At 42.2% G+C, this 27,295-nt stretch overlaps 1 protein-coding gene across 1 annotated transcript in view; it reads right to left on the bottom strand.

The window, feature by feature from the left end:
• Window positions 1–4,003: 4,003 nt before the first annotated feature.
• Window positions 4,004–27,295, bottom strand: part of cusr (Copper-only SOD repeat protein) — a 133,154-nt gene continuing 109,862 nt past the window's right edge. The window contains exons 8-10 of the mRNA XM_085994329.1: window positions 26,075–26,199; window positions 10,378–10,461; window positions 4,004–9,014 (exon numbers count right to left, since the gene is read on the bottom strand). Of these exons, the coding sequence (XP_085850455.1) occupies window positions 8,911–9,014; window positions 10,378–10,461; window positions 26,075–26,199 (313 nt within the window). The 3' untranslated portion in view covers window positions 4,004–8,910. The remainder of the gene's footprint in view (window positions 9,015–10,377; window positions 10,462–26,074; window positions 26,200–27,295) is intronic.

Here is a 27,295-nt window from a genome sequence, read left to right on the forward strand (position 1 = left end):
ATAGACAGGATGTACAGGAAACTCTCGTTTAAACGGCACCTAAATATCCGGAATTCTCTATTAACCGGCAAAATTCATACTCCGAAAACAACACCTCAATAACCGGAAATGTTGCCGAGTCCAAGTCCAAGTCTTCCGCGGTGGCCGAGTTAGTCAGTGGGGGTAGTTCTCCAAACTACCACTACTCGGCTTCTTGGCGCTGTCGGAAGTCCGAGCACCTCAATAACAGGACTCTGACTCTCCTGCGCTGCCGGTAGTCTCTTCCGATCCGCCATTTTTCTGTTTACTGTATAAGTTTTGTTTTACTGTTAAGTAATTAAAGAGTTATGGATTATCCTCAACTGGCAGTACTGTACTTAATTAAGCATCTTCCACCATCCATTTAACACAACATTCTGTAGGTAAGTACCCAATTACTGTATACTGCACATTTCTTGATTTTTTAATTTTTGTTAAAAATAGCCTCGGTAGATAACCCTCTCTGTCTTCCGGAATTTTTAATCAACCGGCACCATCCCGGTCCCGTCGGTGCCAGATACCAAAGAGTTTCCTGTACTAGAAAGGCTGAGTATGCTTTGAGTGGATAAGTCGCCTGGTCCAGATGGCTTGCATCCCAGGTTGCTAAGGGAATTGGGGGAGGAGATAGCAGAAGGGCTTGCCATAATTTTCCAATCTTCCCTAGATGTGGGGGAGGTGCCAGAGGATTGGAAAGTGGCAAATGTGACACCATTGTTCAAGAAAGGGTGTAAGGACAATCCTAGTAACTACAGGCCGGTCAGTTTAACATCCGTGGTGGGTAAAGTTTTAGAAACAATAATCAAGGAAAAAATTAATGGGCATTTGGAGATTTTTAAGCTAATTAAGGAGAGCCAACACGGATTTGTAAAAGGCAGATCGTGTTTGACTAATCTAATTGAATTTTTTGATAAAGTAACAGAGGATTGATGAAGGAAATGCAATGGATGTTGTCTACATGAATTTTCGGAAGGCGTTTGACAAAGTACCACATGGAAGGCTGGTTAACAAAACTGAGGTTCATGGAATAGGTGGGTCAGTGGCAGCTTGGATAAGGAATTGGCTTAAGGTCAGAAAACAGCGAGTGGCTGTTTTTCAGACTGGAGGATGGTAGACAGTGGTGTTCCCCAGGGGTCAGTGCTGGGGCCACTGCTTTTTTTGATATATATAAATGACCTGGATATTGGAATGCAGAGTAGAATTTCTAAATTTGCCGATGACACCAAACTTGGGGGTGTGGCAAACAGTGAAGATGATACCAATCGACTGCAACAGGACATAGAAAGGCTAGCAGAATGGGCAGACAAGTGGCAGATGGAATTTAATACAGAGAAGTGTGAGGTGATGCATTTTGGCAGAAGGAACAGGGAGAGGCAATATATACTTAATGGCACAGTTTTAAAGAGTGTGCAGGGACAGAGGGACCTGGGAGTTAATGTGCATAAGACCCTGAAGGTGGCAGGACATATTGAGAGAGTGGTTAGCAAAGCATATGGGCTTCATAAATAGAGTTATTGAGTACAAAATTAGAGAAGTTATGCTGAACCTTTATAAAGCGCTGGATAGGCCACAACTGGACTTTTGCGTCCAGTTCTGGTCGGCACACTTTAGGAAGGATGTGAAGGCACTTGAGAGGTTGCAGAGACTGGGGATGGGGGATCTTAGCTACGAGGACAGGTTGGAGAAGCTGGATTTGTTTTCATTAGAACAAAGGAGGGTGAGGGGTGATTTGATAGAGGTGTACAAGATTATGACGGGTTTGGATAGGCTAGATGAGGAAAGGCTGTTCCCACTAGTTGATGGTACAAGGACTAGGGGACACAGATTTAAGGTTTTGGGCAAGAGATACAGGGGGGATGTGAGGGGAAACCTTTTTACGCAGTGAGTGGTGAGGACCTGGAACTCGCTGCCGACGGAATGTTTTCAAGGGGAGACTGGATAGGCACTTAAGGGAAATAAACTTGCAGGGCTACGAGGATAGAGCTGACTGGATTGCTCTACAGAGAGCCGGCACAGGCTCGATGGGTCGAATAGCCTCCTTCTGTGCCGTTATGACTCTATGGGCTGGATTTTGCCAATGGGGAGCTTTTAGAGGCAGGACTCCCACTTGTCGGGTTTCAGTCCCGCCTCCATCAACTTCTGGCCAACCCACGCTATTTTCCCTTGATTGACCTTGTTAAGCCCGCCCAGCAGGCTTAGCAGGCCAATTAAGGGAAAGCCGGTTACAGAGAATGTCAACGTATGACGTTTTATCTGTCAAAAATTTTTGACAGATGAATTGTTATCGTTTGACAGCTTTGTGAAGCTGTCAAACACTGACATTCTCTGTAGCTTGATGAGTTCTTGAATTCAAGACTCATCAAACCTCTTTATTTAGCAGAAATTAGATGGTTGTTGCATTGGAGAATGCAACGGCCATCTGTCATCTCTGCCGCGGAGGTGCGAGACTCTCCGCATATTCAACTCTTGAAGCCTGCAGGAAGAAACAAAGGTAAGTAAACTTTTACTAACACTTTCCACTTACCTCACATACTCACCTCTCCATACTTGCACCCATCATTTACCTCTACAGTGTACTTTTGCACCCCTCTAACCCCCGCAGACCCACTGCTCGCCTTGGTGACCCTGACGGGGTTCAGTGCTTTCGGGAAGCCCGCACTTGTGTGGGCAAAATGGGGATAATCCTCTTATCTGCCTGTTAACTACCTGTTAACAGGCAGATAAGTGGCACTAATCCCTTTCCCGCCCCCAAGGAGACGGGACCCGGCGCAGGTCGGCTACCCGCCTCCTGGCAAGATGGCATGGAGGCAGGTTGGGCACCCAACCCCAGATTCTGCCTTTTTCCCGGCAGTCCCGCCTCCATACCCGCCTCCCCAGGGCTGGTAAGATCGCGCCCTACGACTCATTTTCGCAGTGCTTTCCATTTAAATAGATTTATTGGAGAAGAGTCCTTTCTTACAGTTATTTACAACATATATAAATAAGTAAAATCTAGATGTACAATGCCTACACAAACCAAAAGTATAGTCCTAAGAGCCAATCTGCTATGGATTTGCACAGGGGGAGTCAAAACCAAGGCTGGGAATTTCCTCGGAGCTGCTCCTGCTCCGCGACAGTGCCGTCACTGGAAGTGCGGTGGAAACCCCGTTTGTGTGTGTAAACGGGCTTCCGTCACACTTCCGGTGCAGATACTGTCGCGGAGCATGAGCTGCTCTGAGGAATTTCTCAGCCCAAGTGTTGTCTTCAGGTGAATCGGGATTGAAGGGTGACGTATGATTTGACCAGGGCATGCAGACATAATTCAGTTCCCATTTTAAAGTCATACATTGTCTTATTTTTATATTTCCATTATAAATTTCTATTTCCATATTTATACTAGAAACTGCTTTTGACAACTTGTCACGCTGTAATGACACCCTCCTCCTACTAGCGGTGGCATTGTAGCACCTCCATTGCAGCACTTCCTGGCTGGAAAATACAATTACAGTGAGGTATTTTTACATAGATAGTTTACATTATAAACGGGACGTATGAATTTAAAATGGGAGAATATACAGAAGAGTGCTCAGATAGAAGATTTTTTAATATATTATAAATAGATGTTCCCAACTGCAGGAATAATTTTAAGACAGTTAAAAACAAGTATGTTGCTTTAACGTTGATGCACCCTGATTCACACTGATGCTGTTGGAAATACCCAAGCAACACTTTCTTCTGCCAAAACTATGAACATTATAAAATTTTGAATTATTTTCCTCATCAGCAGGAGCCACAAAATGGGGATTTTTGCCAGCGCGGGTGCTATCAGTGGGGGCCCATATTATGTTTGAGTGTCTGAGAGAAAGGAACATTTATCTACTGTAAAGATTCATCCTAAATCCTTAAAATTTAAGGATACACAATCTTCTTAAGGAGTGTTTGGCAAAACTTAAATGTTTGTCAAACAAACATTTTTATGTGCTGAAGCAATACACATAGAAACATGCTGTTGTGTTGCCAAAACTTTAATGTATGACTTGCACATGATGTTAACTCAACAAAAAAATATACACATCTGTTCTGGCTCTTCTTTATCCCCTATAAAGACTTTTAATGGATACTTAAATGTAAAAAGTGAAGAGAACCAAATGGCATACACTAGTAGTCTCAAGTGTGTGACCTATATCTACTCCCACACCAACCCCCTTCCCAAGCACTTGTGCTATGCAATGTTCCTTTCAACAAGATAGACAATTCCTAACTGAAACTGTTAATTTAACCTCTGCACATTCACAACATTGAGTGGAAGATTTCTGGGTTTCCTGCTTTCTCATCAATACTACACCAGCAAAAGAATAAGCTGAATCCAAAGAAAGAAAGTTTGGAGCCTACTGCTATTCACATGGAAACAGTATATATGCCTATTGTAATAACTCAAATTCAAGGGCCTCTTGCATTGGTCTTCTATTAAGACAGATTTTAGTGTTTATGCAGTTGAATCCAGTTTCAGTGGCAGTCCCAGTTCTAATTCAATCTACAGGTCTGTGTCAGCCTATGGAAACTGGAATTACCAGCATGTCGGGAGCCAGTTCATCGATGCCGGGATCCTGAAATCCAACTTAAAAGTCTAATATAAAAATGGCTTTAGTAAAATAAAATAAATTCTCGTTCCAAATTAATTACTTTAGACCAAACTCATTTATATTTTTAAGTATTTGAACTGTCTTAATTTTGGGGAGTTGGTACCCAACAAAGTGAGACTCTGTTTAATTCCAGTACAACACCAATCATTACTTAGAACTAAGTAAAATCCATAAGGCTTCCCTAACTAAATAGGTTGGTTTAATCATGTAGGAATGATAAAGCAGAAGGAATCAATACATCTTAGTGTGGGTGGTATGGTCACTGACATTGCAGCTGTGTCTCTTATTTGTGCGTCAGTGTTGCATTATAAGATTTCCCACTAAAGAAGGTGATAGTCTCATTATTACTAAGATATTGAAAGAGCGGAGGAAGAGTTGAGAAGAGATGGTATACAATAAAACCGTAACTACACAATTTTCCATCAGAAGTTCACGGCTTACAAGCCATAAACTCATGGTGGCATTTGGACTGCTGATGAATGAGCAGCAAATTTGGTTATAGAAAAAAATTGTGGATGAGCTTCCCAATGGGTGGTAGGACCCTAGGAAGTACAGAGGGTCAGAGGGACCTTGGTGTACATGTACATAGATCCCTGAAGGCAGCGGAACAGGTAGATAAGGTGGTTAAAAAGGCATATGGGATACTTGCCTTCATTAGCCGAGGCATAGAATATAAGAGCAGGGAGGTTATGATGGAGCTGTACAAAACGCTGGTGAGGCCACAGCTGGAGTACTGTGTGCAGTTCTGGTCACCTCACTATAGGAAGGATGTGATTGCTTTGGAGAGGGTGCAGAGAAGATTCATCAGGATGTTACCTGGGATGGAGCGCCTCAGCTATGAAGAAAGACTAAACAGGCTGGGGTTGTTTTCCTTGGAGCAAAGAAGGCTGAGGGGGGACCTGATTGAGGTGTACAAAATGATGAGGGGCATAGATAGGGTAGACAAAGAGGAACTTTTCCCCTTAGTAGGGGGGTCAATAACAAGGGGGCATAGATTCAGGGTAAGGGGCAGGAGATTTAGAGGGGATTTGAGGAGGAACTTTTTCACCCAGAGGGTGGTTGGAATGTGGAACTCAATGCCTAAAAGGGTGGTAGAGGCAGGAACCCTCACAACATTCAAGAAGCATTTGGATGAGCACTTGAAATGCCATTGCATACAAGGCTATGGACCAAATGCTGGAAAATGGGATTAGACTGGACAGGGATGGATGGGCGGCGCAGATACGATGGGCCGAAGGGCCTCTTTCTGTGCTGTAAAACTCTATGACTATGACTCTATGGCCTAACTGGTTAAGGCAATGCCTGGTATATTACTACACCATACAGAGCAGACTGTGAAGAGTTATCTGAGCTAGCTGAGATAGTGGTTTGGATCCTGCAATTGATCTCAATGCCCTGCGTTACTGAAGTGAAATAAATCAGACAGGGTGCCAATTTTTGAATCGTATCCCGTGATCTGCATGGAAGGTGGATGTGGGGTGAGAATAGAATCAAGTTTAGTTGTGATGTTGTCCACGGTCAATAGCCTGCCAAAGCTCACTGTCAAGGCTCACAAGTGAAGCACGATCACTTTGATGAGGTGGCAGAGAGCTGCTGGTGCTCCTGTAACAGCACTTTAGGAGGGAAAAGAAAATTGGAAAAAAAACTAGCTGATAGAAAGCATGAGTCTTGTCACTGTTTTTACAATAACATCTTTTGGGTAGTTTTGAAAATCCAATATGAATGTAAAATCTTGTACATAAAAAGATTACATTTTTAAAAACTGTTCAGAAGAAAAAAAACTAGATTTTGCACCAAAGATTCTGGGTTCAGGCACTACTGCTGTTGTCACACACATGTCACCAACATAAGCTATCTTTCCCCAACGCCAATCTTTTAAAGGCACTTATCAAAGAATGCAATACAGGCAGCATTTAAACAGATGAAACACATTACAATGAGGGACTATGAAGCAACTCCAATTAGTGTAAATGGCATTGGTAAGAGAATTTCCCAATACTTGTCATTTTGCTACTCTAATTCTGATTTGCCCTTTTTCAATCCATATGGGGTCATTTTCACCCTCACTGCTTGGGCGGTAAAATGGTGCCAGCCTATGATAGAACCCGCCTGATTTCCATCGATTTTAATGAAAATAAAAAATCGAGCAGGTTCTATAATGGGTGGGCAATCCCCTCCACCAGGTTACTGCCTAAGTGGTCAAGGTGAAATGACCCTCATATTAGTCCAATACCTGATTTTATTTCTGCTTTCAGATTTAGCCACCCACAGTACTTGCTTCCCAAATTTCCAAACTACTTATATGTCGTTCGACATCTAAAATATCCAATACAAAGATAATTACAATACAGATTACTTCCCATTGTCTCTCTGGAAAGTCGCATACAAATATACAGATTAACAGATTCAAACTAGCTAATTAGATCTAATCAACTTTAAGCTCCTTATAAGGAAAACTGCAATATTCTAATCTACATAAAAATTCCATGACTGTACATAAAATCTGTTAAGCTAAGTGATTAATTTCAGATAGCACAGCATCAATTTTCAAATGCAACATTTTTTTCATGTTTACGTAACAAATATAATTAAAAGCAAAACATTAAAGCACAAATGAATGAATCTACAATGAACTCAAAAAGGTACTTTGGTAAATATATTCAGAAATCTGTCAGAATAACTTGTTTATCTGGTGTTGCTGCAAATTATATTGTACTTGTGGTTGCTCCAGGATTGGTTTATTTCTCGCATGAGTTACCTCAGGAGCTGTTTTATTAATTTCAGTAATAAATGTGGTATAAACAGGTTAAAAATATTGCAAGCAGTGGTTTCCTAACAAATAAATTGACTCATCTAAACTAAACTACAGGGCTCAAAAACTCACAAGTAGTTTATATATCAGTAAACCATTATTGGCATTATAAAATATATATACACATAGACAATATTCACTGGCATAGAATTTCCTGGTAATTATTTGTGGATATGTCGATCAGTAAAAAGAGAGACTGAAAATGCGAACAAGAAATATGGCAGTCAATATAAAGGGAAAGAGCTTTTACAGGCACATCAGAAGTAAAAGGATAGTTAACGATAGGATAGAGACAAAAAGGCCATCTTGTACTTGAAAGTAACTTGCCTCAGTTTTCACAAAGACAGGTGGAAGTGGGAATGCAGGAGTAATTGAAGGGGATCTGCACAAAGCGCTGCTGCAGATAAATATTCAATGGGTCCAAAAGTAGAACTGTCCCAGAATACTGAAGGAGGTTGAGAAGGAGCTAGCACAGGCACTAACCGTAACTTTCAAAAAGTCTTTGTAAACAGGGATTGGCCAAAGGACTGGAGTATTGCGCATGTTACACCGCTGTTCAAGAAAGGGTAAAGTGAAAAGCCAGGAAATTAGAAGCCAATTAGTCTTACCTCAGTTGTAGATAAAGTTCTAGAGTTCATAATACAAATGAAATTAGTGACCATATGCAGAAGTGTGGTCTAATCATGTAAAGGGCAAGTTGTGTTTGACTAATATAATTTTTTGAGGAAATCATAGAGTGTACAGATAGAGAGAATGCAAGTACACACAAGGTTTATAATCATTCTCTACACAAGCCTCATACACTTGCACGAGTCGCAGTGCATATGAATTTTACACAGTTCAAGGTTCATCTTGAATCTTCATTGTGCTGATTATATACCGTTTCTACCAGTATGGTTTTAGAACTAAATATCCATTCAATTTCTCTCTATAGAATGATGTGGCCAACTTGCCACCTGTTTATATAACACACAGATTAGAATATAGTCTTGAATCTTATTCAAGCGTGTGTTCCTGTGACATACTGTATAATATTTACCAAAAACACATTCCTTGAGTTCATTATTTTATGACGCCTTAGATCTCTGATGCCTTAAAATTACACTCTTTGAATATTAGTGTACGAATGCTTACTGTGTTGGTATGATGTTTCTTTGTCCGCTGTTTAATTGGAGGCATTAACTCGCGTCTTTAAAATAGCAGGTAAATTAATTTCTTAAGAACTTTAAATATTCATACACTGATATTTAAAGATCCTAATTTCAGGACAATACACATTGATTCATAGGAAAATAAAGTGCAAGTCTAAGAATGGACCATTTGGTGCAATCTAAGGAAATCAACAGAAGTAAAACCCCTGGGTTTATTTAAATGCATTACATGATTTTCTTTGTCATGAAGGCAGCATTCTGGACCAGATGAAGGTGCTGAAGCAAATGGCTGACATCATTTACAATGTAACTATTCAAGTACACTGTACAGGACAAGCTGCACCATCAGAGTCAGTATCCAGAAAACAAATTGTTCGACATTCAGGAAAAGGCCTGGAGCTACACCACTAGGACCTGTTAAAAATCACAAAGAAATTACAATGATTCTATCCATTTATCAATTATGAGAAAAAATAAATTGGCCTCATGTAAATTGTTATCTGCATGACTGCAGCCCAGATTGCATTACCACTTAATCAGGCAATTTACAAGACATAACTAGATACATTTAAATGTTGGATAGTTTAGGAATATTCACCTATACCTTTTTTTTTTGGCAGAGATTTCTTAAAATTATGATATTCTTTCTTTGTCCCACAAACCATTTTAGACAGGCTGGAGATGTGCTCCAAAACTGCCATCAAGAGAAACCTACAACTAGCCATAAGGACATTTACAAGACTGGAGTGCCTGGCTTGCTGATTTCCCCTAGCTCCTAGTGTAGATGGGGCTGGACTCCTTCAGTTCCTCCTTGCCACAGTACAGCTTAGATCAAGAATTCACCACATAGGGAACCTTGGGCTTAAAACCAGCTTCTCAATACCCTTCAACATAACAGCACAAAGCTCCAGTGAGCCTTGCCTCTGTGCCATGTTAAATATTTTAAATCTCAGTTTTTTGACATACAATATGTTGACCAATACTCCAACACAGCAATGTTAAGCTTTTTTTAACCTTACCGTCATTAGTGTGAATGATGTCAGTACTGGGAAACAGATCATTTTTCCATATTGTGCACTCTGGGTCAGAATCATGCACTCCCAGGCAGCATGAGTTACATGTAGAATTTGTTTTTACATTGCTCAAATAATTCACTTTAACCCGAGAAAAATACTACCCCACCAGTGTAACATTTTAATTACCTATTCTAGCCATCCTCATTACATCTGAACAAAACTGTTGATTGGGTGACAATTAGTGCTCAGTCATAGGTAATTTTTACCTGTAGTTCTTTACCCACTAGGAACTGGACTGAGGCTGCTGAAAACTCATTTCATGTAGAACCCATACAACCATCAGAGAAAGGAAATTTCAATCTTGAGAGGTGAAATGGCAGTGCACTAACCTACTGTCCCACCGAGTCATAGAATATTGTGAAAGCGTCTGTAAATTGCACACCGTCTGAGCCACAATATACACAGCAACGTCTCATCATACATCACTAATACTGTGCAAGTGATACAATGATGCAGTTGAACACAATTTACATCTTTGTATTGGGTGATATAATGGAGTTCTAAGCTTGAATGAATACTGGCCAACATGGGAGAGAATGGAATTGGTACACTGGAGTTCTATACTCGGATCAAGTATGTACTTATGTAGTGTGAGCTGTAATAACATTGGAATGGAGACATTCTCCATTGTCATTAGTTACTTAACAAAGCACCAAAAACATATATGTTCAAGTATTTACAAAGCTAACACAGTAACATACCTGCTGTGCATTTTTTGGAGGCTTTGAATTTACCCAGATTATCTTGTTGCTCTAAATTGTCCAGTTTGTTCTTATCAACATCTCCTGAAAAGAGGAAAACATGTTCTGAATTAGAACCGATATAGCTTTGGGGAACATAAGAAATAGGAGCAGGAGTAGGCCATTTGGTTCTTCAAGCCTACTCCGCCATTCAATAAGATCATGGCTGATCTTCTACATCAACTCCACCTTCCTGCATTATCCCCATATCCCTTGATTCCTTTAGTATCCAAAAATCTATAGATCTCTGTCTTGAATATACTCAACGATCATCTCAGTCCTGAATGGCCGACCCCTTATTCTGAGACTGTGACCCCTAGTTCTAGACTCCCCAGCCAGGGGAAACATCCTCCCTGCATCTACCCTGTCAAGGCCTGTAAGAATTGTATATGTTTCAATGACATCACCTCTCATTCTTCTAAACTCTAGGGAATATAAGCCTAGTCTACTCAATTTCTCCTCAAAGGACAATCAACCCATCCCAGGAATCAGTCCAGTGAACCTTTGTTGCACGCCCTCTAAGGAATGTATATCTTTCCTTAGGTAAGGAGACCAAAACTGTACACAATACTCCTGGTGTGGTCTCACCAAGGCCTTATATAATTGCAGTAAGACTTTACTCTTATACTCCAATCCTTTTGTAATAAAGGCTAACATACCATTTGCTTTTCCAATTGCTTGCTGTACCTGCTTTCTGTGATTCATGTACAAGGACACCCAGGTCCCTCTGAATACCAACATTTCCCAGTCTCTCTCCATTTAAAAAATATTCTGCTTTATGATTTTTCCTACTAAAGTGGATAACTTCACATAGAATCATAGAATGGTTACAGCACAGAAGGAGGCCATTCAGCCCGTCGAGCCCATGCCAGCTCTCTGCAAGAACACTTCAGCTAGTCCCACTCCTCTGCCCTTTCCCCATAGCCCTGCAAATTTTTCCTTTCAGATACTAATCCAATTCCTTTTTGAAAGCCACAATCGAGTCTGCCTCCACCACCCTTTCAGGCAGTGCATTCCAGATCCTAACCACTCGCTGCGTAAAAAGGTTTTTCCTCATGTCGCCTTTGGTTCTTCTGCCAATCACCTTAAATCTGTGTCCTCTGGTTCTCGCCCCTTCCGCCAATGGGAACAGTTTCTCTCTATCTACTCTGTCTAGACCCCTCATGATTTTGAACACCTCTATCAAATCTCCTCTCAACCTTCTCTGCTCCAAGGAGAACAACCCCAGCTTCTCCAGTCTATCCACATAATTGAAGTCCCTCATCCCAGGAACCATTCTTATGAATTTTTTCTGCACCCTCTCTAAGGCCTTCACATCCTAAAGTGCGGTGCCCAGAGTTGGACACAATACTCCAGATGAGGCCAAACCAGTGTTTTATTAAGGTTCATCATAACTTCCTTGCTTTTGTACTCTATGCCTCTATTTATGAAGCCCAGGATCCCGTATGCTTTTTTAACCGCTTTCTCAACCTGCCCTGCCAGCTTCAGCGATTTGTGCACATATACCCCCAGGTCTCTCTCTTCATGCACCCCCTTTAGAATTGTACCCTTTAGTTTATATTGCCTCTCCTCATTCTTCCGACTAAAATGTATCACTTCACACTTTTCTGCGTTAAATTTCATCTGCCACCTGTCCGCCCATTCCGCCAGCCTGTCTATGTCCTCTTGAAGTCTATCACTATCCTCCTCACTGTTCACTATACTTCCAAGTTTTGTCTCATCTGCAAATTTTGCAATTGTGCCCTGTACACCCAAGTCTAAGTCATTAATATATATCAAAAAAAGCAGTGGTCCTAGTACCGACCCCTGGGGAATACCACTTCCTCCAGTCCAAAAAACAACCATTCACCACTATTCTCTGTTTCCTGTCACTTAGCCAATTTCGTATCCATGCTGCCACTGTCCCTTTTAATCCATGGGCTTCAACTTTGCTGGCAAGCCTATTATGTGGCACTTTATCAAATGCCTTTTGGAAGTCCATGAACACCACATCAACCCTCTGTTACCTCATCAAAAAACTCAATCAAGTTAGTTAAACACGATTTGCCTTTAATAAATCCATGCTGGCTTTCCTTAATTAATCCACACTTGTCCAAGTGGCTGTTAATTTTGTCCCGGTTTATCATTTCTAAAAGCTTCTCCACTACCAAGGTTAAACTGACTAGCCTGTAGTTGCTGGGTTTATCCTTACACCCTTTTTTGTAACATTTGCAATTCTCCAGTCCTCTGGCACCAGCCCCATATCCAAGGAGGATTGGAAGATTATGGCCAGTACCTCTGCAACTTCCACCTTTACTTCCCTCAGCATCCTAGGATGCATCCCATCCGGTCCTGGTGACTTATCTACTTTAATACAGCCAGCCTTTCTAGTACTTCCTCCTTAGCAATTTTTATCCCATCCAGTATCTCAACTACCTCCTCTTTCACTATGACTTTGGCAGCATCTTCTTCCTTGGTAAAGACAGATGCAAAGTACTAATTTAGTACCTCAACCATGCCCTCTGCCTCCATGCGTAGGTCTCCATTTTGGTCCCTAATCGGCCCCACCCCTCCTCTTACTACCTGTTTACTATTTATATGCCTAGAAGACTTTTGGATTTCCTTTTATGTTAGCTGCCAATCTATTCTCATACTCTCTCTTTGCCCCTCTTATTTCCTTTTTCCTTTTTCACTTCCCCTCTTAAATATCTATATTCAGCCTGGTTCTCGCTTGTATTCTCAACCTGACATCTGTCATACGCCCACTTTTTTTGCTTCATCTTACTCTCTATCTCTTTCATCATTCAGGGAGCTCTGGCTTTGGTTGCCCTGCCTTTCCCCCTCGTGGGAATGTACCTCGACTATATCCGAACCATCTCCTCTTTAAAGGCAGCCCATTTTTCGATTGCACTTTTGCCTGCCAATCTTTGTTTCCAATTTACCCGGGCCAGATCCATTCTCAATCCACTGAAATTGGCTTTCCTCCAATTAAGTATTTTTACTCTAGATTACTCCCCTTCCTTTTCCGTAGCTATTCTAAACTTTATGATGCTGTGATCACTGTTCCCTAAATGTTCCCCTACTGACACTTGCTCGACTTGACCCACCTCATTCCCCAGAACCAGATCTAGCAATGCCTCCTTCCTCGTTGGGCCAGAAACATACTGATCAAGAAAGTTCTCCTGAACACATTTCAGAAATTCTTCCCCCTCTCTGAATCAGAAGGTTGTGGATTTATGCCCCAGAAACTCGAGCACGTAATCTAGGCTGTCACAACAGTGCAGTACTGAGGGAGTGCTGTACTGTCAAAGGTGCCTTTTTTCAAATGAGATATTAAACCAAGGCCCTATCTGCCCCCTCGGGTGGACGTAAAAGGTCCACGGCACTATTTGAAGAGAGCAGGAGTGCTCTCCTTGTGTCCTGGTCAACATTTATCGCTCAACTAACACCACTAAAACAGATTATCTGATCATTTATCTCATAGCTGTTTGCGGAACCTTGCTGTGCACAAATTGGCTACTGTGTTTCCCCACATTACAACAGTGACTACACGTCAAATATATTTAATTGTCCGTGAAGCGCTTTGGAATGTCCTGAGGTCGTGAAAGGTGCTATATAAATACAATTTCTTTGTTTCTTCTTGTTTTATTAACACAATGAAAAATAAGAATGATAAAGAGGCAATGATAGTCCATCTTGATACTTACCTGTTTAAGCAGAGATTAATAGGTCCAGCTCAGCTCACACAAGGCTACACATAATGCAACATCTACTATCAGCATCAGGAAATGGAAATCTCAACCTGGTCTATTGAGGGGAGCGTGGTGGCGGCGGAGGGGAGAATCTTCTAAGATTAGGCATGTTGTTGGGGCAGAACACAGGGAGTTATGTTTTGTATCTAACTTGAGATAAATCTCACAACCGCTGTTGCCACATGCAGTGCGATGTGCTGTCCAATGCCCCAACTTTGCATAAAAAGTCAAGGAAACAATGAAATGACCAGTTTCTGAGCAGAGCCAAGTGATAACTGATCTGCTGTCATCAATGTTTCCCCTGATTTTCTGGGGGTACGCGGCCCCTTTAAGGGGCTGCACAACCCATTCACATATTTGCACATGTGCAAAATTTAACATTAGAAAAGCCAGTCCCTGGCTGTGCGGGTTCGTCAGACAGCTGCACAGCCAGGCAGCTTCGAGGGAACATCGCCTGCCATGCCATGTTACTTGTTCTGTTTATGCTACAGGGGCTAGTGTTGTTTTACCACTGTGGGTCATGTCACATCCACTCGAGCCTTGTTTTCAAATATCTACTTAATGTGTTGCTTATACCATTTTACATATCTTGAGTTCAGGTTAACTGAGGTTCTAATAAAAGACAACAGCGAAGCTTATAGGGTCATCTCATCAAATCTCCCACATAAGCAGTCAAACAGTTACTTTTTGCATAACTGATCACTGACTGAATTAGTAACAATTCCTTGATATGCATGATTAGACCAGCAAAGACCTGGATATAGGAATAGTTCATTCATGTTTCCAACCGGAACTTCTTCCAAGGTGCAATCTGGAACTCCCTCCCTAACAGCACTGTGGGAGTACCATCACCACACGGACTGCAGCGGTTCAAGGCGGCGGCTCACCACCGCCTCCTCAAGGGCAACTAGGGATGGGCAATAAATGCTGGCCTTGCCGGAGACGCCCATATCCCATAAACGAATAAAAAAAAAATCAACATGCAACAGAAGCTCCTATGAGGATGGGGAAGAACTGCATCGGAAGATTCCCTTTTGTTTATTATTTCTGTATTTTAAAAGGACCTAATGAGCAGAACATATAGGGAGTTCCTGAAAGCAGAATGAATAGAGAAAGAAGGGTCCATCTGCAGCTACTGGCATTAAGTAACAGTTGCAGAGTTCTTCAGTTACACAGATTATAAAGAAATAGCTTGTTCCCAGTGGAAATTAAACAACGTCTCCTTGGTCTGGCGGAAAAAGGTTTAGGAGCTTACGACCAGAAAGTTTGTTGCAGGGGTAGTAGATAGAGAGGGTAGCAGAAGTATTACCAGCACAAAAGAAGCATATTATATATACAATGTAAGTGAACCATAAGAAGCTATTGTAAATGATACCCTCTTCTCATTTTAAATTCCCCTCCTATTCTCTGTTCCCAGGCCTTTCTCTAGGTCAGTTTCAGGCAGACTGCTAAATGGTATAGACTTGGCCTCTGTTCAAGATCACAAAAGTCACAGACTTTGTAGAAAATCACAAGTTCCACAGCACAGCACATTTCCCGACCAATGCTGTGCTGTGTAGCACCAGCTTTCTGGCCATTTTTATGAATCATATTTTATATCCAAAACCCCAAGAAAGAACTGTACTGTTGGGCAAGCTTGTGGGAGTGGCTTAGGGAATAGGATTGCAAGCCAGGCTAACCTGACTTAAGGTTCATTCATATGCAAACGGCCATCTCACGCTGACAGGCTGGGTGGCAGGGAACCCAGGCTGATTGATGTCATCACCATCTAACATGATTACTGGGAACAATACCCCGAGAGGTAACTCAGAGACACGTTGCCCTCACATCAATAAAGCACAGTCCCAACCGAAACTGGTGGAAGGCAGGAGATGGCCAGGCCATTGTCTTCCAGTAGATAAGCCAGTTAAGCAAGTTCGGTTTGAGATTGAAACCCATTACCTGCTAATGGGGGCCATCAACTCAGGAAACGACAGGCATCCAGTAATCAGCACTCATTGTCTCTCCAGGCGCCAGGCCTGGGAGCGGGGAAACGGAATATCATTTTTCACAAAGATTTCAACGGTCATGAGCCACTCCAGGCCACAGGGGGGTCCAGACAGCTCACCTGAGTCAATACATCGATCAGTATTGGCGGGAGAAAAGGTGATAGGTTTTGGGTATATAAGGAGCCGTTCGGGAGCTGCTCTCTCTCTTCTCCTCGGCATCAATTTACAGCAAGTCTCCCGAGTGGGGCTCGGCTCGACGGAACACTGCCAGGAGCCGAGCGCTGCTCTTCATCCCTCATCAACGGACCTCGACTCAAACTGGAACTTGGATACCGCGTCGGCGGTACGGAACCAGGAGCGAGACATACAGGAAGAAGCTGCAAGCAAGACAACAGGCAATCAGGGTGAGCATATTGCCTGCGCCTACACATCCACAAGACCACTTAGCTGTGTGAAGGGGTGATTGTAAGTCCCAACCAAACCTTAGAGGGGTTTAGTGCTGGGGTCCTGTGTTAGTTTATTTCACGGGGGGGTTCTTTTATTAGACCGTGGTAAGCCAGGGTTGTATTGTTTTGTACTGTTACAAGTGTTATTGTTAATCCTATTAAACACAATACGGTTGAGCTCAAAAGGGTGTCCGAGTCGGATCTATCCATATAATCCCTATTGTCCAGAACCTGTAGTAAGAGGTGTGTTTTCGGTGCGCCGAGAAAACCACTTACAGCTGCCAGGTTATCCAATGATGAAATAGCTACTTGAACCTCAAAATAATTAAGTTCTTTAACAGTATCCAACATTGTAAATATTACTTTTACCATTAGTGCAAAATGGTTTCACAGAAACAAACATTAAAGATGTTTTCCTGTACTGAAATCAGGGAAGGCTTTAAAGTACTTCTATACTTGTGGCAGGTCAGCTAATCTGTTCTATATAATGAAGATGGTTCCATGTTTGGCCCGACACAATGGGATGTAATTTTCAACTTTGCCACTTGGGTGGTAACCTGGCAGAGCAGATCGTCCGCCCACTGTAGAACCCGCACGATTTTCATTCCATTGAAGCTGAAAATTACCCCCAATGTTTCCATGAGCCACAGATAATCAGACAGCACATAACAGTAGTGAACGGCCCATCAACCCATGAGGCTGAGTCAGATACTCTGGGGGCAATTTTAACCCCTACCCACCAGGTGGGTAGTTAATATCGCCGCGGTCACAGAGCTGACCACCTGCAATTTTCAACTGCTCAACTGAGCAGTTGGCAAAGACACATGCCCAAAGCTGGTGGGGTCCTTTTAGCATATGCATGTCAAATCCCAGTGACGTTATCAGGGCCTGACTGCAACGTTTATCTGGCAGCCTGAGCAGGAAGGCAGCAGTATGTTTTCCGCTAGGCCAACCCAGCAAGAAAGCCGGGTCACAAGAGGCCCCAAAAGGTAAGTTTTTACATTTTTTTTTCCTTCCAAGCTCCTTGGGACATTTTACTACTTTAAAGGCGCTATATAAATACAAGTTGTTGTTGTTTTTCTTACGAAGCCAGGAAAAGCAGGAGTGCTCCTCCGGGCCTCACAAGGAAATTTAGGTCTCCCCCGACATCATCTCACTGTCCTACCCGCCATCACCAATCGCAGGACGCCCACGGGTAGCCCGACAGCCGATCCCACTACTTACCTGCTGTTAAAATACCCCAGGCCTAATGTTTGGAGCAGCGGTTGGGTTTCTATCTTACACCGCTGCTTACCTGCCAAACACTGGCTGCAGTTAAAATCTGGCCCATCTCCAATGAATAAAATGTAATTTAAAAAAAAAAGAAAAATGTCCATAAATGACCATTTTATAGATTTCACTGTTTTAGCGTTCTAATGGTACCAGCTGGGTCTTTCATTGGGTACAAAAATATAGCAATACATCATTTAGAAACAAGTATTTTCCATTTCTGATGCACTGGTGATTACCAAAAAGGTTAGGGGGAGGATTTCCTCTGAAAATTATTTTCCTCATTAGCAACATATATATATATATATATAGCAGGGAGACTTCTTATGTTCACTGTTTAGGAAAATTACAAAAGCATTCTAAAAGAATATATTTACAATCTCACCAGAGGTAGCAATTAGAAGAAATCTCCTTGCTATGTTTAGAACACTGCTGACACACAGCGACCAGAAGAAATCTTCCCTCAGGATTACTTTGGCTACATTTTGACTCAAAGTTAAAATGCATTAACATCACTTTGGATATATGCAGCAGACATTTTTTTAAAAATTCACATTTTGTAAGTTATTTCCTTTTTAGGTGCTTCCCCCTTCCCAAACTCCCACTCACCCACACACTGTTCTCGACTGAGAGGTAAATCAATCAGTTTGTTCCCAGGCCTCTGCCGAAAGTGCTTTGGAGTCAGTTGCTGCTGAGTACGTGACAGAGCTGTACATTAGCTTGGCTTCTGACTAATTACTTCCTCCCCATGGAAGCCTTGAACCCCTCCTCCTGAGTAGGCCTGGATAAGATTAGCAATTCACCAAGGAACAAGCCACTGTGATATAACCCACATCCTACCATAGTACAGCACAGTGTTAGCTTACCAGTGTGCTGTACCATCAGGCAGCTTCTCCATCCATCAGTCTACTTGACAATGTATGAGCAGATTCAAAAAGAAATGTCATGGTGATAAGAAAATTATTCTGAACAGGTATCAATCCCTACAGGTTTGGGTACTTGAGATGCTTTTTTTTTAAAAAAACAAACATTTTCTTTCTTTCTAGTAATGTTTTTGTGTTCATTAAGCTTAGGATGTTATCACTGGGAACACTTTCCCATTTTGGGTACCCCACTATTAATATCATGCATTCCTAGATCAAGTAAAGCACAGCAGCTGGATATCAGGAAATACTTCTTCACACAAAGAATGATAAATGTGTGGAATAAATGTCCAGATAGAGTCGTGGAGGCAAAAACCCTGAACCAATTGGATACTACAATGGGTGGACGTTAGGATCTCTCTGATGGCCTACCTTGTCTGTAATTATGATCTTGTGTCCTTTATTCACTACAAAGGCCTTGAAACTACATTGCAAATATTTGGATGTTTTATATTTTTGCATAAAAATTTGATGGCCATTATTTTAACAGAGATGTTAACCTGTTTAAAATAAATGAGTTAATGCCTCTTTAAAGTAGCAGATAAAGGCGTGAGAAGCCATCAACGAAGCCAAAGGATATGAGTTTGGGGTAGATAAATGGTCAAACTGCTTCCTGAAACAATACCTGGATCATTAAATGAGCCAAATGGACTGAACAGCCTTTCCATAATCCTAGATTTTTGTTAAAAATCATTCTTGAGGTTTAGCTATAAACATGCAGGCCAACAAGAGCTGATGAGTAAAATAATGTTAAACCAAGAAACATAAGAAAATGGAATTTGTTGTGAACAGAATAAGGAACATAAATTGGCAAGAAGCAGTTTTAGACAAGATGAAAGGGAAACCGAATCACTGCAGTCAGTATCGAACTCAAATATCAATTTGCTACTTTAAGAGACTAATTGCAAAGTGTTTTAACGCTTTGTGTGTTGGTTAATACGGGTTGAACCTCATCAAACTGAAAAACCATTCAGGTGTGGTTGATGTCCTTTAGTTCCGATTTAAACTGCATACGGAAGAACCGATTAAATGATAGCGAGTTCGGCTCATTGATTGGTTCAATTATGCTGACTTGTGCTCAAGTCAGATCTGGCTGTAGTGTTGTTGTTTTCTTCTTCAATTAAAAAGAAATCTTGGCAATTTTCTCTCCTCCCATCCTCTACTGAATGACTACTTGCTGTGGTCAGGTATGATATTAAAACAGGTTTGAATATGAAGATAAAACTACAGACCAGTTAGCCTGACATCAGTAGTGGGGAAAATGCTAGAATCTATTATTAAGGACGTGGTAACAGGGCACTTAGAAAATAATAATAGGATTGGGCAGAGTCAACACGGATTTATGAAAGGGAAATCGTGTTTGACGAATCTGTTAGAGTTTTTGAGGTTGTAACTAGCAGAATAGATAAGGGGGAACCAGTGGACGTGGTGTATTTGGATTTTCAGAAGGCATTCGATAAGGTGCCACACAAGAGGTTATTAAACAAAATTAGGGCTCATGGGATTGGGGGTAATATACCAGCATGATTGAGGATTGGTTAACGGACAGAAAACAGAGAGTAGGAATAAACAGGTCATTTTTGGGTTGGCAGGCTGTAACTAGTGGGGTACCGCAAGGATCAGTGCTCGGGCCTCAGCTATTCACAATCTATATCAATGATTTGGATGAGGGGACCAAATGTAATATATCCAAGTTTGCTGATGATACAAAGCTGGGTGGGAATGTAAGTTGTGAGGAGGATGCAAGGAGGCGTCAAGGGGATATAGACAGGCTAAGTGAGTGGGCAAGAACATGGCAAATGGAATATAATATGGAGAAATGTGAAGTTATCCACTTTGGTAGGAAAAATGTAAAAGCAGAGTATTTTTTAAATGGAGAGAGATTGGGAAATGTTGGTGTTCAGAGGGACCTGGGTGTCCTTGTACACAAATCACTGAAAGCCAACATGCAGGTACAGCAAGCAATTAGGAAAGCAAATGGTATGTTGGCCTTTATTACAAGAGGATTTGAGTATAAGAGTGAAGACGTCTTACTGCAAATATATAGGGCCCTGGTGAGACCACACCTGGAGTATTGTGTACAGTTTTGGTCTCCTTATCTAAGGAAGGATATACTTGCCATAGAGGGAGTGTAACGAAGGTTCACCAGACTGATTCCTGGGAATGGGGGGATTGTCCTATGAGGAGAGATTGAGTAGACTAGGCCTATATTCTGTAGAGTTTAGACGAATGAGAAGTGATCTCATTGAAACATGCAAAATTCTTACAGGGCTCGACAGAGTAGATGCAGGGAGGATGTTTCCCCTGGCTGGGGAGTCTCAAACCAGGGGTCACAGTTTCAGAATAAGAGGTCGGCCATTTAGGAATGAGATGAGGAGAAATTTCTTCACAGAGGGTGGTGAATCTTTGGAATTCTCTACCCCAGAGGGCTGTGGAGGCTCAGTTGTTGAGTATATTCAAGACAGAGATCAATAGATTTTTGAATATTAAGGTAATCAAGAGATATGGGGACAGTGCAGGAAAGTGGAGATGAGGTAGAAGATCAGCCATGATCTTACTGAATGGCGGAGCAGGCTTGAAGAGCTAAATGGCCTAATCCTGCTCCTATTTCTTCTGTTCTTAAAGCCTTAAGTCATTGAAGTCAGTGATCAGGCCAGAGGGTTGCAAGGTGCCTAGGAGAATGTTTAGGGCCTAGAAATTGATTTGTGCATGACTTTGGGGGTGAGTACAGCGGCAAATGCGAACATCCACGCCAAAACTAATGAGTAAGAGGACCGCGCAAAATTGGTCTTCTTGCATCATCGGGCCACAGCTGATGTGCTGAGAACATCGGTCACGCCCAAGAGGCAGTGCACCGGTCACGAAGAAGGTGACTATCAGCCGGCGCTAGCACTGGAACAACCGTGAGTCTGGTAGAGAGGGAGGAAATCGGGAGCGGGCGAGTAGTGGCCAGCGGCTGCCCTCAGTTTTAATGTAGAGCTAGAGGAAGGACTCCTGCTTCTCCTGGCCCCCACATACAGGTAAGTAAAAATTTGTCACTTACCTTTTCGGTGGCAGCCTCAAGAGGTCCTAAAGAGCGTTGGTTTGGCTGCTGAGTACCTGAGCAAACTGATCGCAGCATATGCTGTGGTCGGGCACGGACCAATTTCAGAAAGGGGCCTGAAATAGGCTTTAAGTCCCTGATTTGCATAGGCAATGGGCCCAACACCTGTTTTAAGTGGGCGCCCTTGGCAACTACAGGGTACGCTAACCAATATGGTGTGCAGCACATACCCGGTGCAGAATGAGAGCATGCACACCACACATTATATTGATCCCTTCAGTGCCTATTTTCTGCCTGAATAACAATTACTGCCCGATCCAATTACTAGGCCTAGATATTGCTCTTGAAGCTTGCATTCAGCTTTGTTAGAACAGTGTACAATTCCAGTAATAATAATCTGCAGGAAACTCTTTATTATCCGGCACCAACGGGACCGGCGTGGTGCCGATTTATCAAAAAGTCCGAATTACAGAGAGGTATAGTTTAAAAGGTACGAGAGCTCCGTACACAGCAACAAATCCAGGCTTCCCTGTTGCTTAGCAGCATGTGCAGGAACTCTGGCCACAGACCAAGCGTCCCTGTTGCTTAGCAACAAGTGCACGAACCCCAGTTACACAGCCACAGATCCAGGAACTGCCACTAATATGAAGTAAAACTTACCTGAACCTACTCCTGAATTTTGCCGGTTAAAAGAGAGTTTCCTGTATATTCCTTCCTGACCAGAAACTCAAACAATTCTTGGATGCCAGCCTACCTCCTGATCCGTTATACTTCAATTTTATCTGCCCTCCCTCTCCAGCCTTTGCTATCCACCTGGACCCCTCTCTTTGGCCTCTTACCTCAATATTTTCAATATGAATTGCCACTGTGATATTGGGCCATAATTTGCGGCCCTTACGGGTGCATACGCGCCCGTAGGGGCCGCGCAAGTTCCGGGTTTAGGCATGTGCTGCGCATGCGATAAAACCAATAACTTGCTATCGGTCAAGAATTTTCTTGACAGATCAGCCGCAACCCATGGAAAAGGGTATCCGTGGATGGAGAGTTGGGCTATTTACCCAACTTCTGCCCAGCGAATGTCTGTGAAATTCTTACGCCTGGTAAAAGCCTGCTTTTACAAAAGAGTTTTAAAAAACAAAAAATAAAATGTTATCAATAATTTATGCATTTAAAACCTGTGAAATAAGGTATTATTAGTCCCTCTAAAACATGTAAACTTATTTTTCAAAAAAATTAAATTTTTGTTTTAAATATTTAATTAAATGCCATTTTAATTATGTGATTTTTAAAAAATTTATTTGAAGTGTAGAGGTATTTTTTTGGGTATTCCCAGTCATACTTATGGGGTTCCGTATGTACGGAATAGAGATTCTCTTCTGTCATTTGTTGGGCTGGCCCATGTGGTCCAGGGGTGCTTGCGATCCGCCTGCGCAGTTTGGATACGTGGGCCTCTTCCCGCAGGTACCCGGGAAGACCCAGGACCGCAAGACTCCATAACTCCCAGACCACCAGGTAGGCGCGTATATTATTTGCGGATTGGAGGCATTTTCCCACGGGAAGCCTCCGACCGTAAATTCAGGGCCATTGACTATTTCAGTTTTCCACTCAGTACAAACCCCATCATCATCGTCAAACCTGATAAAATAGGCATGTTGTTCTAAGGGGGAAGGTCCTCTGCCTGGCTGAGGTTGAATAACAACATCCTGACTCCGCCTACCATAGAAAGAAAAAGACTTGCATTTATATAGCACCTTTCACAACCTCAGAATGTCCCAAAGTGCTTTACAGCAAATGGTACTTTTGAAGTGTAGTCACTGTTGTAATGTAGGAAACGCGGCAGCCAATTTGTACACAGCAAGTTCCCACAAACAGTAATGTGATAATGACCAGAAAATCAGTTTTTAGTGATGCTGGTTGAGGGATAAATGTTGGCCAAGACACTCATGATCTCACTACAAACACCAAGCCATTATTTCTCTGACTGTTACTGATCTCAGCTTTACTGCGGATCTTCTTCCCATTGCCTCTAACCTCATAGTTCCCAAATCTCATACAGCCTGTTCCTCTCTACTCCCCAAGATACACAAATAAGACTGTCCCGATAGACCAATCATGTCAGCTTGTTCCTGTCCCATGGAACTAATTTTCTCTTACCTTGACACTCTTCTTTCAGCCTATTGTCCAATCACTGCCTATCTACATTTGCAACTTCTTTGATGCCCTCTGCCACTTTAATGATTTCCGATTATTCAGCCTCAGTTATCTTCTTTTCATCATGGACGTACAGTCACTCTACACTTCCATTCCTAACTGCGATGGCCTGCAAACCTTCTATATCTTCCTTGAGCAACTAGTCCCCATTCTCTAATTCCCTCCTATGGCCAGCTGAACATTTTCTTACCTTGAGCAGCTTCTCTTAACTCCACTCATTTCCTTCAGATCAAAGGTGTCGCAATGGGAACCTGCCTGGGGTCTACCCATGCTTGCCTTTTTGTAGGATATGTGGAACGGAACACTCTTTGTTCTAGTCCTACTCAGTAAGTCATTTCCCACTGTTTTTGGGGCACTACTGTCCTGTTTCTGCTGCATGGGAGGCCTCAAAATTTCCCCCTCCATCTCTTTCCCTCAGTTTCTCCATTTCTAGCACAGCTCTTTTGATGACTGCTTTCCGCACCAAAGCTTTTGAAATGTTGTCCTTTTTCGTTAGCCGATGATTCCCCACTTAGTGGTCAACAGGGCCCTTGACTAGGTCCATTTAATTTCCCGTGCTTCTGCTCTGACCCCCTTCTCCTCCCACTGATCCTCACCAACCTCTTTATTCATCAAATCATCTTCCACCATTTCCACCCCCTACAACATGATCCCAGCACCAAACACATCTCTCCTCTCCACTTTCCAGAGGAACCTTGCCTTGGTTCAGTCCTCCACCACACCAACTTCTAGTCAATCTTGCCCTGGCAACTTTCTGTGCAAACACAGGAGATTCAACACTGCCCATTCACTTCTTCCCACCCCGTTGTCTAGGGCCCCAAACAGTCCTTCCGTCTGAGACAGCAATTTACATGTACTTCCTCCAATCACTGCTCATAGTGCAGTCTCCTTAATATTAGAGAAACCAAACACAGATTAGCTGACCACTCTGCTAAACACCTCTGTTCTGTCTACAATTATGATCCTGAGCTATTTGTGGCAACTTTTATAAGTAAATTGCAGCTTTTACGAGTGGTCCATGATTTTTGAAACCTAATGACCTTGAACTATAATTGGTTCTCAGCCTCCGTACCTTCCTCACCTAATTAACTGAGACAGATGATTCTTACGACCATCATCAACACATCATTTAGAATCTTCACTGGGCCACTTAAAGGCTCTTTGACAAATTAGCAAGAAGCAGCTTAACACATGCCACTTCAAAAGCTGACGTTCTTTTGTATTTTAACCTTGAATGAAGTTATTTACTTACGTACAGTGCAGCTGGTGCTTTTTGAAGTTTCTCTTTACACATGGTTAACTAACGTATATTATTATTTTTCTTTCCGTGTGTGTTTTGTTTGTAGTTTGACATTGTTCCAGGTAGACTGCCTCAAACAGGTAACAGCTTCATGACAGGCAGTGTATGGAAATAGTGGGATGAGCTTTCACTTTAACTGCCGGAGCGAAGCGGATTGGCTGCATGTTTTACATTCCGCCTGATTTTCCTTCCCAAATGGAAACATAAATCGGGCAGTGTGTAAAGCAGGCAGCCAATCCGCTACTGCCCGGCAGCAAAAGTGAATATTCACCCCAGTGTGTTCAGCAGTGGCAGGAAATGTGTGTTTCCCCTCGCAAACACATCATCCATAATACCTCACCTTGGAAATGTACCAAAAATAACTGGAATGTTTACTATTTATGGTTGATGGTATTGTTGGTTTAGAACGCAAGTAAATATCCTTGAAAGAAAATGCACTTTATTATTTTTCCTACCTGAACCCAATCATTTAAATGTTTTTGCATTGGACTTACTGCACTTGCTGGTATTACGTAAAATCCTTTTACTCTGTAGGTTGCAACAACAACTAACAATTAGATAGTTCCTTTAGTTTAGTAAAACATCTTCACTAAGGGTGGGACAGGAATAAATTCAGACACGAAGCTGGGATTGGGAAAAGAGTTAGCAGAGCTAACTGAAGACAAGATTATTGAGACACCTTTAGAATATTTTCTTTTTCTCGCATAAATATTGCAACTGTTCAATAGAATGTGTTGGAAAACTTGCCTGCCATGTAGAAGGTGATTTTCTGGCATCCCTCTGTGCTGGCTGCAGATGGACCCCCTGGTAAAATGGTTAATCTCCAGACAGGAATCCCCAGAACATCAGCGACGGTACTGCGGAATTCATACCTAGAAAGAGAAACACATTTCAATTTATTATGTTCAGTGTGCAGCTTGTGACACTGGCAAATCCTGATAGTTAAATGCCGAACCATCGGGAGCTTTAAGCTGTGGACTCACATCTACTAGGAACTGAACTGAGATTGACCTAAATCTGTTTCACATAAGGGCAGAAGGAGAACTTATCAAATCTGTCTGGTTTCAAACTCATATTCAAGTTAGGGCTTTTTTTCACTTCAGCTAAGAAGGTAAAAGAATGACTTCACGACGATAAGGTAAATAGTAATATATTAATGGCCCAGAAATTCGGGTCCCAATGCGTGAGTACGCACGGGGTACTCACGCGTAGGCCCAACGAAAGTGCCAGTTTCGTGCGTGCACTGCGCATGCGCGGGAAACCGGCACTTCCGTTCCCCTGAAAGAAGGGGTTGACAGGTGGAACGCGTGTGCCGGAGAGGCAGCGCGTGTGCATCGAACTTACGTTTTTTTTGCAGGTTTCTCCGGGAGGGTAAGTCTCCAGCAGTTACACTTTTAAAAAGCAGGCGCAAGGCCTGCTTTTAACAAGGTAAGTGGTGAATTAATTCAAATTAAAACATTTTTTCCACAGGTTTATTATTTTTAAATGCTTTAAAGAAAGGTAAGTTTATTTTTAGCCCCTTTAGAAAATGTAATTAATTTTTTCAAAAATTTAAATTATTGTTTAAAATAGTTATTTCATGTAATTTATAGTTATTTTAAAAATGTGATTAAAAAAAAAATTATTTGAAGTTTTAGTGATGTTTTGGGGCTTATAGTATTTATAGGTTTGACAGCTCTTCCTGTCAAACTTATGAATGAAGCATTCCCTGCTACCATTGGCTCTCCATGGCCCACGTGATCCCAGGGGACGCATCGAACTAACTGCGCCCATGGGATACGCAAGCACTGCACGCCGGCAGTTGGAGGAGGCCCAGGATCTGAATCCCACGTGGGCCCACAGCTCAACGGCCGGCGCGCTAGATAAGTGCAGGTCAGGGGCTTGCAGCCGTGGGAAGCCCCCGACCTGAATTTCTGGGCCAATGTTTCCATTTGTCAGTGAGAAGGCACACATTTAATATAATCACAG

The sequence above is a fragment of the Somniosus microcephalus genome, chromosome 8, assembly GCF_052327205.1.
Source record: "Somniosus microcephalus isolate GS21.2 chromosome 8, FLI_Smic_1.0, whole genome shotgun sequence".
Taxonomy (NCBI): domain Eukaryota; kingdom Metazoa; phylum Chordata; class Chondrichthyes; order Squaliformes; family Somniosidae; genus Somniosus; species Somniosus microcephalus.